General features: G+C 41.9%; 1 protein-coding gene and 1 long non-coding RNA gene across 3 annotated transcripts in view; one reads left to right on the top strand and one right to left on the bottom strand.

The window, feature by feature from the left end:
• The window catches only part of Dner (delta/notch-like EGF repeat containing), a 315,461-nt gene that overhangs the window by 203,555 nt on the left and 96,572 nt on the right, over positions 1 to 15,334 (top strand). Inside the window, exons 1-2 of one of the 2 annotated variants that reach the window (XM_039084678.2) lie at positions 12,579 to 12,734; positions 13,775 to 13,888. In XM_039084678.2, the coding sequence (XP_038940606.1) occupies positions 12,686 to 12,734; positions 13,775 to 13,888 (163 nt within the window). In that variant the 5' untranslated portion in view covers positions 12,579 to 12,685. Of the gene's footprint in view, positions 1 to 12,578; positions 12,735 to 13,774; positions 13,889 to 15,334 lie in introns of those variants that run through there. The other variant, NM_001399331.1, reaches the window with a different exon arrangement.
• On the bottom strand, positions 5,637 to 12,484 carry LOC120094725 (uncharacterized). Its single transcript, XR_010055042.1, has 2 exons — positions 9,253 to 12,484; positions 5,637 to 5,763 (listed from the first exon to the last, which is right to left on the bottom strand). It is a non-coding gene; the product is annotated as an uncharacterized LOC120094725 (long non-coding RNA).

The following is a 15,334-nucleotide window of genomic DNA, read 5'->3' as shown; positions in this document are numbered from 1 at the left end:
TGTGTGACATCAGTTTAAAAAAATAGCTCATTGAGATATCATCCATTTACTGTTGAAATATAAAATTCAGTGTTTCTCAGTACCTTCAGGGTTGGGTAATTATCATTGCAATACATTTTAGGACATTTCATTACCTCAAAATATGCATTGTAGTCCTTCCTAGCATCATGTGATTCTAATATTTTCTGCTTCACAGATTTGCCTACTTTAGATACTTCATATAAATTCAGTCATATGATAGGCCATGTTTGTCAGCAGCTTTTCCCATCGAGTACAGTGCTTCTAAAACTCATTCATGACATGATGTAGCTGGAGTCCACTTTCTTCTTAATGCCTGAGTAATTTTCCTGAGTAGACTCAACATTCCTTGGTCATCTACTCATGTCCTTATGGCTGCAGGCTACTGTGGAAAACGCTGCTGTTTTCCAGCGTACTCTCCCTTGGGTCTTTTCTCGTCTTTACCATATTCCATGTCCTTCTACACCTCTCTGCTTTCTATCTGCTAGGCTCTGAAACTCGCACCCCTTACACCATTAACAAAGCAGCAAATCATCCCTGCTTCTCCATGCTTAGCTTCTTTCCTTCCTTTCTCCTTTCCCTCTCTCTTGCTTTCTCTTGATCTCCAGTTCCCTCTCTTCCTCCTCCCTGCTCCCCTCTTTCCTTGCCTCTGGCACATATTGATCTGACAGGTGATTTCCTAAATGAAGTCACCTGCTTGCTCACATCTGTTTCATGGGCCTGCTTCTCCAGAGTCATTGGTCAGCGCCATTTCCTCCCTTCTCCTCACTCTGCCTGCAGAGCTCATCTCTTTAGAAGCATCCTCTGTGTGGTTTGCAGAGTCCCGTATTGTATCCATTTTCTTGAGTTCTCACAAGATCTCACCCCCGCCTTCTTTTTCCTTTCAGACACTCTCCTGGGTCTTTGGTAGCAATTTCTCATTCTGAGCTGTCACCACAAGGATGGCTTCCAGACTGTCTTTCCAGTCTGGCCTCTCACCTCAGCTCTAGCAGTGTTATTGGACTTGGCATTGATGTATCTGCTCACTCCTGCTGGCTAGGCTCTCCCTCATTTCTCAGCCTGGATGCTGGACATCGATGGCTCTGCCTTTCTGTCATTTATCCCTGGACACTCACCAATTCACTTTATTTATGATGATTCTCTATCTGGTTCTTTCTTCCTATTCCACCACCACAGCCCTGATTCAAACTGCTGTCATCTGCTGCCTGAGTAATGGTGACAAGCCTCGGCCTCTGCACTCCATCTTGCTTTGTATCCACTGCTGGTGAGACTTTGGGAGGCTCAGGTCTGGGATGACTGAAGAGAAGCTCTGGGCTGAGAAGAGCAAATTCAGTGCCTTGGTGTTGTTTTGTCTGTTTGCTTGTTTTCTCATGACCTTGGGGAAATGCTTTGATCTTACTGGGCCTCTGTCAAAAATAAGGTTGAAGGAAGGTAGTCAATGGCCACAGTTTAGTGACTGTTTTGATGATACCTGGTATTAAGAGCCAGGTTGCATACTGTCCCTGCTTCAAAGGTGATTTGTTGGTTCTCATGGTCTTCTTAAATTCTTTCATTTCATGAAAGCAGGAGGAAGGACACATGATCGAGAGCCTGAGGTTTATAGTTGGCCATTCTCTTTGGCCGCAGTCATCAGTAAACTCTACCTGTTCCTCTGATATTAAGTGTACTCACCATGAAACAGAACAACAGTATTGATATTGAAAGGGTGAGCAAGACTACAATATACATAATCAAATATATGTATATATATACATTTATGTTGATATTCCATGTTTGTACCTATGAAAACGGCATACAACACACATACATATATATGCATACAACATACACCTGCACATAGATATGCACATACATTTGTGTACACACACACACACACACACACACACACACACACACACACAAACACACAGAGGCCCAGGATGGGTGGCTCATATAGGACATCTTGGACATTGATACAAGAGAAAGGTGAGGAACAGAATTCTTTTCTCCAGCCCTCTATCCTGAGCCTAGTTCTAAGAGCTTCTTTATGGCTGTCGAATGTCATCCAGGCCAGACGTATCCACCAGAGAAGGCCCGTCAGACACAGGTTCAAGCCAATTGAAAGTCTTTATTAGTTGGTGACTACCCTGAGTGTTCAGGATCTGACTGCAGTCCCAAGCCTTCCTCAGGGTGAGATTTTAGGGATAAAAGCCACATCCTGGGTTGACACCTCCATTAGTAAGGATAGTCACCCAGAAGCAGAAGTACAGAAGCCAAAAGGCAAGGTTAGTGCATTTCATGACTTTCCCAGCGCTCTGGACTTTAATGGATGGGGTCTTTGGTTCTCATTTTGGTAGGTGGTGCTGTCTCCGTGCTGGGTTACTGGGTTTAAAATCCTGAATGGTGCCCCCATCATGGTGTCAGTTGTGCTAAGTAAGATGTGGGGTCTGTCATACTTTAGGTTTTTTTCCTCTTCCATAATCTGAATTATATACAAAGTTCTTAAATAACAATAATGATTTATATTAAAATAATGCTTGCTGGTCATTTCCATGGTTAGTAGATAAATCATGTCAGAATAACCTAGAAGACTTTTTTAAAAAAATCTTTGAGAGTGGTGTGTGTGTGTGTGTGTGTGTGTGTGTGTGTGTGTGTGTGTGTGTGTGTGTGTAGGGGACACCTCAGGTGACAGTACTCATTTTCTACCTTGTTTGAAGTAGAGTCTCTTGTTAGCCACTGTGTGCATGTGGCCAGTTGGCACTTGGGAGCCTTATCTACAGGATTACAGATATCCATACACCACCTCCTGTGGCTTTATGGGCTCTGGAGAATCCGAAGTCTTCATAGTTGTTTGGCAAGTGGCTTACCCACTGAGTCACCCCACCATCCTGGAGGGTCTCCTTAGAGTTAAGTTTCTAGGTCCACGTGGGGTTTCTGCCTCAGTGGATGAAGGACGCTGCTGCTCAAAATACAGTTAACCATGTTCCCAGGTGATGCTAATGCTGATCGCACTTAGAGGACCACGGTTCTTGATTGCCGGTCGCCGAGCTCAAATGGTGATAGGCACATTGCTCTGCAGTCTTGAAATCCACAAATACTTTATTCATTCACAAAGCATAGGGCTACTTAAGACTCGCTAGTGCCCAGGCACTGTGCAAACTGCTGTGGATTTAAAGGTACACTTGTAGGCGTTATACCTGCCCTCAGAGTTGATCAAACCCAGTGTCTTGAGAGATAGGAATCTTTATCCTCATTTTGGACACAATGGAAGTGGAAGTTGTCAAGACTTGGATGAGTTCACTCAGTTGAGCATAGCCTTATAATCCTGACAGTTTGTTTCCCTAAACCACTATCTTTTTTGCTCTATTTTTGCGTGTTTCTCTTGGATGGTGTTGCTTTCTTTCAAACCTTGAGACTAAGTTTTATAATTCTGGGGAATGCTAAGCTTTTATGCCTTTATTCATATCACATATCCCCATCTTAATTACGTTACCAATTTGCCCTTTGTGAGCCATAGATATCTTTCTTTTCTTCTCTTTTGGTTTTTAACTTAGGTTTACATTTATACCGGCATTTCTGGTTTCCTCCTGCCAGGCCATCTTTCTTTCTCTTTGAATAATTTCTGCCTGCCCACATTGAGATCGCGTGCCCCACCATGGAATATCTTGGCGGTGCTCAGACTCCTGCTATGTCTTTGTTGTCCGATGTGCTAATTTTAGCCACTGTATCTTAGCTGCTGTGACTGAGGCTCTGGCACTGGCTGCGTGGACCCCAGAGGGTAAGATCTGGAGCTGGTGGGCTCTCTTGGTAGCATGAGGGTTTTCATTCTAGGCCAATAGCTTCACTCCACTGAACAGGCTAGATTAGAAAAGGACCAGGCACACTAAAAATAGACCTCACTTTAATTCCCACCTTGGAAGCTTTCAGAACAGTGCTCCAAAGAAACAATTAGATTCTCTCTCACAGAGCCAAAGCAGAAAGGGGAATGAATGTTTTTCATTTCAGCAAAAGAGTTATGGAATAAACTTCTTAGGTGTAAAGAATTATGCTAGGAAGAGAGGTTAATGTTTTTGTTTGTTCTTTTGTTTTAAAGCTATCACTGATAAATTGCTTTTTAAGAAGACTCATGTAGGCGAATTTTCCTACGTGCAAGTGGTTCGTCCTTGACCTATGAAAGGTTTCTTTCATTGGAAGGGATCGGGCAGTGCAGTTGTAAAGACAGGTGGGTGGGTGGGATAGATTTTATTATGCTCTTGAAGTCAAAAGATGCTGCATGGCTTCAGATTTGTCATCACCACTCAATTTTAAGGTGCATTTTAATAACAAAATATAAGAATATAAAAATAAAGTTTTACAAAGATATGTAATCTGTGAACACCTAGTGAGTGGATTTATTATTTGATGTTTCCTTTAAATCCCAGTGGTCACCTTCGGCCTAGTGTTTTTGTCATGAGCAGGCTCTGCCAAGGTACATGTCCTGTCAAATGCACTTGGGTTCACCTAACTTTGCTCATGCTCAGATGTCTATAAAAACACAAAGGCTCAGGCTAGACCTTCTCCAGGTGTTCAATGCATCTCTGAAAACATCCTTGTGTACCCCCAAGTCTCACTCTTTCCTTATGTCTTTGTTATACTAGAATGTTCTGTAAAGAAAAAAAATTCTGTGACTCCCAGGAAGTATTTCCAAGCTGCCCTTTTGAATCAATTGCTTTATTTTGGATATATCAATGATAAATTCCTCAGTAACTTATCACTTTGCGGGTCAAATGGTGGGTTTTTAAATGGTCTGTGACTTGGAGATATTCTAAGGTACCCCTAGGATTCTGACTACCTAAAGTCCTCTGCTCTGGTTCATAAATGAGTGGTTCTGTGTGATGTAAGGAGGAGGGACTGGGACAAAAGTAATGACTTTCAGTCTGAAAGGATGACATCCCTCTGACCTTTGGCTTAGCCTAGCATAGGGTCATTTTGGGCCAGATGGTTCTTTGTGGTGGAAACCGTCATACTTTAAGGATATTTGTCAGTACTCTGTACCCACTAGATGCTAGGGGCATCCCTAGGGATTGGACATTGAAGAGTGTCACCAGACATTTCAGTTGACCCTGAGGGAGAATCAGCCCAGCTGAGAACCTAGCCAGGTTAGTTAGGTTCTAATCAGAAGCTAACCTGACCAGGGGATATTGAGGCAGAAAAAGGTGACCAGGTCTGTTTCAGCAATGTTGATTTGCTATGTGGTTGGATGAACAGTTTTTTTTTTAAAGATGTATTTATTTATTCTATATAAGTACACTGTAGCTGTCTTCAGACACACCAGAAGAGGGCATCAGATCTCATTACAGATGGTTATGAGCCACCATGTGGTTGCTGGGAATTGAACTCAGGACCTCTGGAAGAGCAGTCAGTTGTCTTAACCACTGATGAATGGTCCTAATTAGAGAATCACGACTGCAGTTTAGAAGTGGACCAGCTTAATTCTCCACCCATCTCAAATGGGGAGGGGCTTGTGAGCAGGATGATTGCTTATTACGGTTTCCCAAGTTGGGGTCCAGGGCACTGTAGCAAACAGCAAGGTGATTTTTGATAGTACATGTCTTGGTCTCTGTTCTATTGCTGTGAAGAGACACAGTGAACAAGGCAACTTTTTATAAGAAGAAATCATTTAATCTTGGGCTTGCTTACAGTTCCGGAGGTTCAGGACATTAAATGATCGTCATGCAGGGGAGCAGACAGACTTGGTGCTGAAGCAGTAGCTGCGAGCTTTACATCCTGATAGGCAGCAGACAGATAAAGGGCCTGGTGTGAGTTAAGTGATGCCCCTCCTTTAACAAGGCCACACCTCCTAATCCTCCCCTAACAGTTCAAAGGGGGAGTAATCATGCAAACATATGAGCCTACCGGGGTATTTTCATTCAAACTACTACACTATATTTTGTAAGATAACCTTTCTCATCCTTAAAAAAAAAACAACCAAACAAAAATAAGCAAACAAAAAACTCAGCTGTGTGTTCATTTTAATGCCCATTAGGAAAGGAGTGGAAAGCACACTTCTTCCACCTGGCTTCTGGGTGTCATTGCTTTGGAAAAGGCAAACATCTTAGTTAAAGGATGCAGTGATTTAAGGGGAAAACCTCAAATAAATGGACCCATTCTTTGATAATTATTTGTGCTGAGAAATATTTTATGTTACAAGAGTCTAGAAAGTCCTGATTCTCAAGGAGTAAGGCAAATGCACTCGTGTTCATCAGGCGAAAGTACTTATAGCTGCATGAATGAGAGAACCATACCAGGTAATGGTCATTAGAAAGAGATGAGCATGGGTTCTAGGGATAAAGCCTGCTCTTAGGATCTTGTAGGTGACATGGTGACAAGTTCAAGAGTAAAGGAGGGACAGAGCCCTAGGTCCAAGTTGATATTTTCTGAGCTTAGACCTAAGGGGCAGGGCAGTCTCAAAAGAAGGCAGAGTTCAAGTGAGTAGCCGAGTAGAATAACCTGGGCTGAAGTATTAGATGTTCCAGAATGGTTCGTGTGCCAGAGAAGAGTATCAGAAGTTGTCTTTTCTGAGACAACAAAATGGCTCAGTGGGTAAAGGTGATTGGTGCCAAACCTGATGACCTGGCTTCTGTCCTCAGGACCTACATGCTGGAAAAGAGAGAACTGACTTCCACAAATTACCTTCTGACCCCTCCCCTCTCCAGCTCATGGTGGCATGTGTGCATCTGCACACACGCACACACACACACACACACACACACACACACAAGATAGACACACAGACAGGCATTTCCATACATGCACACACACACACACACACACAAGATAGACACACAGACAGGCATTTCCATACATGCACACACACACACACACACACACACACACACACACACACACAAGATAGACACACATACAGGCATTTCCATACATGCACACACACACACACACACAAACTGAAAAAAAATTTAAAGGAAAGGAATTAGCTTTTGTGTTTGTTCTCTTAGGAAAACTATATTTAAATAGTGATTTCTGAGATGTGTTTGACATCTCAATGTAATCTAGTAGCCTCATATTTCAATTTAATATTCATTAGTCAGAAAAGAAACCAGTTACCCATTTTAACACTGTGGTTGGAATCACATCTGACAGATTCTCTCAGACACAACATCTTTTCAGTTGGGATGTGTTCAATCTTGGCATTCTCACATGCCAGATTAGCCTAACCCAAACCCAAAGTGACAGTACTGTGGGTTGAACAGGACCAACACCATTCTTTCTGTATTTGGTTTGTGTTGGGTTTTCTTAGTGCTGTGAACAAGTACCTAACCAGAAGCAGCTTAAGGGAGGAAGGGTTTACTTTGGCTCACAATTTGAGCTATACAGTTTGTTATGGAGGGGGAAGCATGGCGACAGATGGCTCTATGGTGGTGGGCGATTATAGCTGGGGCTTTGGCCTCCTTATATTTGGTAGAGGAGGACACAGAACAAAGACAAGAAGTATGCTTGGGATATAAGGCCCCAAGGTCAATGTGGTGATTAACTTCCTATAGCAACCAGAGCCATTGTCTAGAGACCAAGTGTTCAGACATATGAGCCTATGGGGACATTTTATGATCAAGTCTCACTATGCTTCTACCTCTTTCTGGGGTTAAAAACTCATGGAAGTACAGGAAAAGTTTTATTGTTCTGATCTGTTTTCAATTTTTGATCCACATAGATTTGGGTCTTGCAGATTCACAAAACCTGGGTATCCAGGAAGTTCTCCTTGCTGGGAAGATAAACACATACAGGCCATCTCTTCCTTTTGGTCCTTTCCAACAACATGTGATTCTAAGCTCATACTTGCCCAATGTGTTTATTTCACAGGAAACATCACCACTTCAATGCTCTGATATTGTTTGCAAGCCTGACTAAGGTTGAAACTAATTAGCTTCATTCTATTCCTAATTGGGTTTATGTGTGTGTGTGTGTGTGTGTGTGTGTGTGTGTGTGTGTGTGTGTGTACAAGTTTGTATGGTGTGTTCCTGTGTACATGTGTGCATGTGTGTGGAAGCCAGAGGTCAATATCCAGTGTCTTCTGCAATCGTTCCCCCATCTTAACTTTTGAGACGAGTGTCTTGTTGAATCTGGACTCCACCCATTTTATCTCTGGCAGGGAGAGTTCAGGAAGCCTCTCAGCACTGGGATTTCTGGGCACACACTATCAGACCTGGCTCTATGTAGAGACTGAAATCTGAATTCAGGTCCTCACACTTCTGAGAAAGACACCTTTCTTGACTGAACCATCTCTCTGGTCTGGTCTCTTTCATGATTCTAAAGGCAACTTCATTGCCTCTCTATTTGATCTTCTACTCTGTATTGGTTTATTTCTAAATCTCTTCTGATCCTACAGATGGACTTTTTATCTTGACTACTCCTTCTCTTCCTCAGCCTCCCCCAACGCGCTGGTTTCTAATTTCCTTCAGCGATGGATTAGATGATGATTCTAAATTCATGCATGCTAATCTCCTTTGGGTAGGGCAGGGCTTTCCTTCTCCTCCCCCTCTTCTTCTTTTGTTTTTTGAATCCTGTTTTTCTCATATCTTTATCTGGTTCCAGGCTAGTGTGAATCTGATGCTAAAGACTGTGAGTTGTTTGGTACATTTAAGAAGAGCACTAGGCCAAGTGGTTGCAGCATGGTCGTCAGTGGGGACAGTGGACAAAGAGAAGGAAGGCAGGAACCAAACCAAGTCTTACCTTTTAGTTACTGACTAATTTTCTTCCAATCATTTTTGGGAAACCACTGGTTTACATATAAGTGTCATAGGAAGTAAATGACACCTTAAAATATTTCTCTGACTAATTCTGTGTGGAGAATGCATTGAAAGAAAGCCGATGTAAAGAGATGGTCTGGGAAATTTGCTGGAGTCCTGAGAGACAGTGACGCACAGGCAGGGACGATAGAAAAGATGTGTTGAGGCTGTGCCGGTGATGTGGGAGGCTGGCTGTTAGTGCCTGTGGGCTGGTAGTCAGAAGGAGCCTGTCACTGGCTAAGGAAGAGGTGCTTTTACAGTTCTGATCCCTCCATGTTGGTTTGTGTAGATCTTTCTTTGGAAACTAGTGTGAAACTTGTCATTGCCCTGCATTTTAACGGACACGTGTCATTCACCTATTCTGCATAGTTCTATGCCTTTTCAAACATTTTCTGCCATTCTTTGTTGACTGTCCACTTGGGAGCTCTTACATACATGGGTATGTGGTTCCCGGAGATCCAAGAGCATTTACCTGTAGCATACTGACAGCCACTAGGTCACCTTTCCTTTCTTGAACATCTGCATGCTTCTCTGGGTGTCTGTTCCTACTGCTGGCTGGAAAATGCCATGAGTGTTTGGTACGCTTCCCCTAAGAAGAGACCAACCTACTTTCAGCAGGATAAAAAACTCAGACAAAGAGATTTTAATATTTTGTTCCATTCAAAGTCCTGTCAACTGAGTCTTGTTATGAGATTTAAAAAAACAAAAACAAACAAACAAACAACCCCCAAAACAAGCAACCAAACAAAAAAGACGCATACAAACTAACAAATGAAAAACCACCAGAAGGCTCAGAAAGAGTGATTAGGGTCAGTCTTAGGTATCCAGTCCTGAGAATCGTGTGTGTGTGTGTGTGTGTGTGTGTGTGTGTGTGTGTGTGTGTGTTATGGTTGGCAATTTCTATCAGGTTACTAGTCTTTGAAGGCCCAAGAAATGTCTTGCTAATGGTTGACGGCTCCTGAATTCATGCTTGAGGTTTTGTGCTTTGCTTCTCTTCTTCTAGAGATGGCCATTGTCAGCTAATGAGAATGATGTAGTAGTCATTCCCTAGTAACTCACAGGATGCCAACAACAACTCTTGGCTCTCCATGACCAGCCTGGTGTGGACAGGCATCAGTACCGTTCTGCACATGCATGGATGGACACTGGCTATAGTTGCTATGATGCTGGCGGTCCTGGGATTCTGGTAATTACTATGTATTTCCAGTATTGCCAAGGATGTTCTGTGTTCCATAGCCTCACAACCCCAGTCTGCCTCTCTGTGTCTCCTTTTTCCCTGCTCCCCCAATGGATGCCTCCATTATCCGTCTTCATTTGCAGACATGCGAGCCATAGGCATGCCAGGAGACTCATAGGTGACAATTCACTCTCTTTACCTAGAGTCTTTTAAGTATGATTTCATTGTTTCTTGTGCTTTCAAAGTTTGTACAGACTTTAAAGCACAAGGGGAAGAAAATAATGAGATAATGTTTACGCCAGGCAGGACCTTCCTCAGTAGGGAGCTGCTATTGATCTTGGCATACGAGAAATGTTCTATCAGACCTTCTGAAGCAATGTAGAGTTTCCACAGTCACTCACTCAATGCCTGTTGGACCCCCCAAGTCATTATGGCAGCCGCAACACCCAGCACATTAAAATGTGAATTAATTTCTTTGATTGTTTACTTATAAAATCTGTGTACAGAATTGGCATGTCAAACAGGACCTCAGATTCACTCCACTTAGAGCTTCAAATCTTTAGGTCTATAAAAAGAAGTACACGAGGTTACTTGTATAGTTTCACACAACTGCAGTTCTTAAAAGAAAAAAATTTGGCAGATGGTGGACTGGGAGGGGAATAAAATCTGGAGTGTAAAAATTAAAAAAAATAAAATTTGATATTAATACATATAACGAAAATGGAATTATTGGGAGTGGGAGGGAGACAAAAGAGTAATGGGGTGAATATGGAAGCAGATATGGAGATTTAATGAAATCTATTGCATATAATTACTATATGCTAATAAAAAGATTGAAGTGTTTAAGTTTCTAAATGAGCTACATGTTAATTAGAGAGGACATTAAAACCACTCTTTAAAAACAATCCCCTTTTCAAAAGGGCACATAATGAAATATTTATAAAAGCGTAATTTGTTTTAAGAAGTCCTTAGTCGGGAAGCTCTGAGGAGACCAGATGAAGTTATATAGAAATGTTAAAGCTAGCTGTCAAGGGTGATGGGTTAGATCTTAATCTCTTCATATTTACATTTGAAATTTCAAATTGTTCAAAGCAATGGTTATTAAAAAATCTCTTCTATCACATCTCTTTCTTCCTTCCATTAATTAATTATTAATTAATTAATTCCAAGACAACACAGCATTTCTCTGTGTAGCCCTGGCTGCCCTAGAACTCTCTCTGTAGACCAGGCTGGCCTCAAACTTAAGGGACCTGCTTGCCTCTCTCAAGTGATACAATTAAAGCCATGTACCATCTCCACCTGGCTAATGTCTTCTTCTTTTTTTTTTTTTTTAAAAATGAGGCTGCCACTATGTAGTCCAGGCTGGCCTCGGCTTTGTCATCCTTCTGCCTCAGCCTCCTAAGTCTGAGATTACAGGCAGAAGCTAAGATGTTCTATTTTCTGTCTAGGTCGCTTACTGATTTAGGCATAAATGAGTTTTAAGGACTTGGGCCCCAGGAGTTTGAATCCCTGCTGACTGTGCAAATGATTTAATCTTTCTAATCCTCAATTTCCTTATTTCTAAAAGGGAAGGGATGGGCTAAAAGACTGACTGTATGATTAGACTGGTTGTCGGTTATTCAGGCCACTGAAGGGGCAGGGAAGGTCTTCTCTGCCATGGATTCACCAAAACTTTGTAAACCCTCAAGGTAGGAAAGTGGGCAGGTCCCCCTCCCCGAGAGTTCCCTAACTGTCCTAAGGTCATCTCTAGCCCCTCAACAGGACCCACCCCTAGGTTATGTTAATTTTAGGTGAAAAGTCTGAACAAAAGCCATGAATAGGCGTCTGAATTTTCCACAGAAACCCACCAATCCCTGAGCTCAAAAACCCACCATTCCCTGTACAGGAAAGTCCACCAATCCCTGAGCTCCCTCAGCTCAGCACTTGAAATCCCAACAATCCTCCCTGTGGAAATCTTCACTTTAGGACCCCTCCCCCCACCACAAGAACCCCTGTATAAGCACCTTGCTTTGCCCAAATCCCTGCTGCTGCTGTCTGCTTCCTCCTGTGAGTGTAGACCGCCACTCCTGGATTCGCCCCTCTACATCCTGGACCCTCCAATAACTAAATCTCTCTCATGAGATTTGCTGCCTCATGTGACTCTCTCATTGGAAGAAGACAAGAAGCAATGGTGAGAAGAAGGGAAGAAGAGAAGGAGCCAGGCTGAGGCTCCTGAGCTCCTGAGCTCAGCTGGGGATACCGAACCCCTGGGAGCTGCAACACCTCTGCTGAGGAGACTTCCTTTTACAGCTATGTGGTTCCTGGGCACCAATGTCTCAGGATGCCCTTCCATTGGGGCACTCTCCCACCTCAAAGCTGCTTGGTTCCTGGGCCCTCATGTCTCGGGGTACCCTTCCATTACCCTTCACCCTTCAGAGCTTTGTGGTTCCTGGGCCTCTGAGACTTAGGACACCTTCCTATCCAAACAGAAAGGCCATCATAATGAACATATGTGAACATACTGTTTTTGGCCAGATGTTCTCGGCCTTCTACTGACTCACGTGTTGAATCTAGAGCTTTCATTTGAAGATACATTCTTGCTATGATGTCATATTGAAAGATTCCTTTTGGAATTCTGAGTTAATTTCTTATCTTGGTGTTGGGATTTTAGTTCACAGGCTGACCTCACTCCCTTACATTTAAATAATTGGAAATGCTTGTTTGGAGGTGAGGAGGAGGATGGCTGGAGATGCCGAGATGGTGGCTCCTGTTCATTGTAATTTCCATGAACTTGGCAGGTAACTGGGTCTCAGAGTTCATCTTTCACTCAGCTCATTGAGTTTTGCAAGTCTCAGCTGTGTGTGCTAACAAAAGCCTTTCAAAACCAATAATCCAGAAAGGCAAGTTTTCATGTAGTTAAAACCACCATGGCAAGTTACAAAATACTACTGTATGGTTATAATTGTATAGAAAATATGTCTGACTAAAATTTACAACAGGTTTTCTCTCCAGATTGTCCAGTGGTCCTGTTACTCAAATATCAAAACTGAGGGCACATTTTAAAAAATTTAAATTTATTTTATATCGTGTATTTTCCATCACCCACTCTAAGAGGAGGAACATTTTAGTGTGCTATTTTCTTTAAACTTGTCTCTCTGGAGGGCTTTGTTTTAAAAGTGAATTAAAAACCTGGGATTTATTTAAAGCCTTCAGGCTGCCCAAGGTGTTCCAGGAGATTTACAGCCTGATTTTCCCACCATTTGCCTGCGATTATGTTACTATCCCACAAGATTACCTGGGGGCTGGCTTCACAGAAAAGGGTGAGATGGATTTATGACTCAAATAGGTATCAAGAATAATATCTCTTAGTCTTTAAAATGAGAGCCCAGGGTACAGAATTAACACAGGTGGCTGCCTTTAGTTCTAAATATTATCCATTAAAATATTTAATACCTCTTATATAGAGGTACGGTGGTGACTCTGGGAAGGTAACTGTCATCTTAGTCCAAGGGCACTCTATGTGTCCCTAGACACTATTCTAGGGACAGTGCAATTCATTCTCACGTCTGAAACTTCCAATGTATAAAATTCAGATTTAATTAATTTTTAATTTAAAAATTTAAAACAATTTTTAGAATGAGCAAATTTTGAACCATACTTCTAACGTTATGGTAGTTTCTGGTTATAAAACTACATGAGATCAAGAAATCTCTAATACACTCTTTCGCAAGGTGGTTGCTTCCAAGGGTGGGTTCTGGTTGAGTTCCTTAATTTGAGGGTGGCTCTGGTAGTTTTGGAATACCAGGTCTTAGACAATGGGCATCTTCTTTTTCTGCAGGTTATACTGGAGAGCTTTGCCAGTCCAAGATTGATTACTGTGTCCTAGACCCGTGCAGAAATGGAGCCACATGTGTGTCCAGCCTCAGCGGGTTTACCTGCCAGTGTTTGGAAGGTAAGATGTCATTCAATACTCTTGGAGAGCTTCTCATTTTCCTCTTTAAGTCATAAACTCTTTTGATCAGTTTAGTACTTTTAGTTTCTAAATACTTCATATGAGAGAATCTTATTTATCTATCTATATATATGTATATCATCTATCTATCTAATCTATGTATGTATCTAATCTATCATCTATCTAAATCGTATATATGTATCTATCATCTATATCTCTATTTCATATGTACGTATCATCTATCTATATCAATGTATATCTATCATCTATCATATGTCTGTCTGTCTTTCTGTCTGTCTATCTAGAGCAAAACCAAAAGATGATGCCCTCACTTGTTGTTGTTTTGTTTTCTTTTATTTATTGAGAAATGGTCTTATCTAGCCCAGGCTGACCCAGAACTTGCTATGTAGCTGAATACAACTTTAAATTCTGGACCTTTCTACCCCTACCTCCTGAGTGCTGAGATTATAGGCATGCATTGTGGTGTCCCACATGGGTTCCCTTCACCACTATATTTGAATACTATATGCAACCCAGACACTTTGGTCATTTTGGCATAGTAATGTATTCTAATGGAGTGAAAATCCACTCAATATTCCTATACATTTTAGTTCCCATACAAATTCACATCCAGCATAAAGTTTGTCTTCTTTGTGCTTTACAGCAACTTTCTATCTTAGAAAAATTAAGCCACTGGTTAATAGTCTGATCTTTAGGCTTGTTTTTATTTGAACAGATGATTTACTGTTAAGAAAAAGAAGGCAGGCAGGTAATCGAAGGCAGAGCTTGGCATTATGGAATGGTTTGTTCTCCTTTCTGCTGTGAGGGGATTACTCTAAATCCTTAATGTTGTAAGAACAGCGCAGTGGTAGAGTTTTCTTTGCCTAAAACTGTCAAGTGGGCTCCCGATTCACAGACAACACAGGCAACTATGTAGAGTTTCATACTCTTTGGAGGTTAAACATAGATTCTGCATAGACATCCACATCTTAATACTTCAAATCACCCTCAGCTGTCCCTGGCCAAATGTTGGCACTTTTTGGGGTACCTACCTTATTAGGTTCAATTTATCTACCACCGTTCCAACTCTTATTCCACCCTAGTCCCTTCCAACCCCTCAATACTATGTAGGAGAGAAGGTTAGAAGGGGAAGGTGGGTTGACCTTTTTAGATTAATTATTGCTTTTTAGGGCCAAGTCCAATCTTCATTGTCTGAATATCTCCGACTTCTCATCTCTTTGCTCATGACCACTTGACAAACAGCAGCAACAAGAACCAGATTCCTTGAAGTGTGCCTCTAGCCCCTTTCGAGTCTCCCACATGTTATACCCTCTTAAAAGTTCCCAGAATTCCAAATGTAAACTATCTGCAGCTGGGCAAAAAAAAAAAAATCACGCCTTTCCTAGTAACAAAACAAATCATAGTCACCTGCCATGAAGCAAGCTC

The sequence above is a fragment of the Rattus norvegicus genome, chromosome 9 (genome assembly GCF_036323735.1).
Source record: "Rattus norvegicus strain BN/NHsdMcwi chromosome 9, GRCr8, whole genome shotgun sequence".
Taxonomy (NCBI): Eukaryota; Metazoa; Chordata; class Mammalia; order Rodentia; family Muridae; genus Rattus; species Rattus norvegicus.
This window is presented reverse-complemented; position numbering and strand designations above follow the sequence as displayed.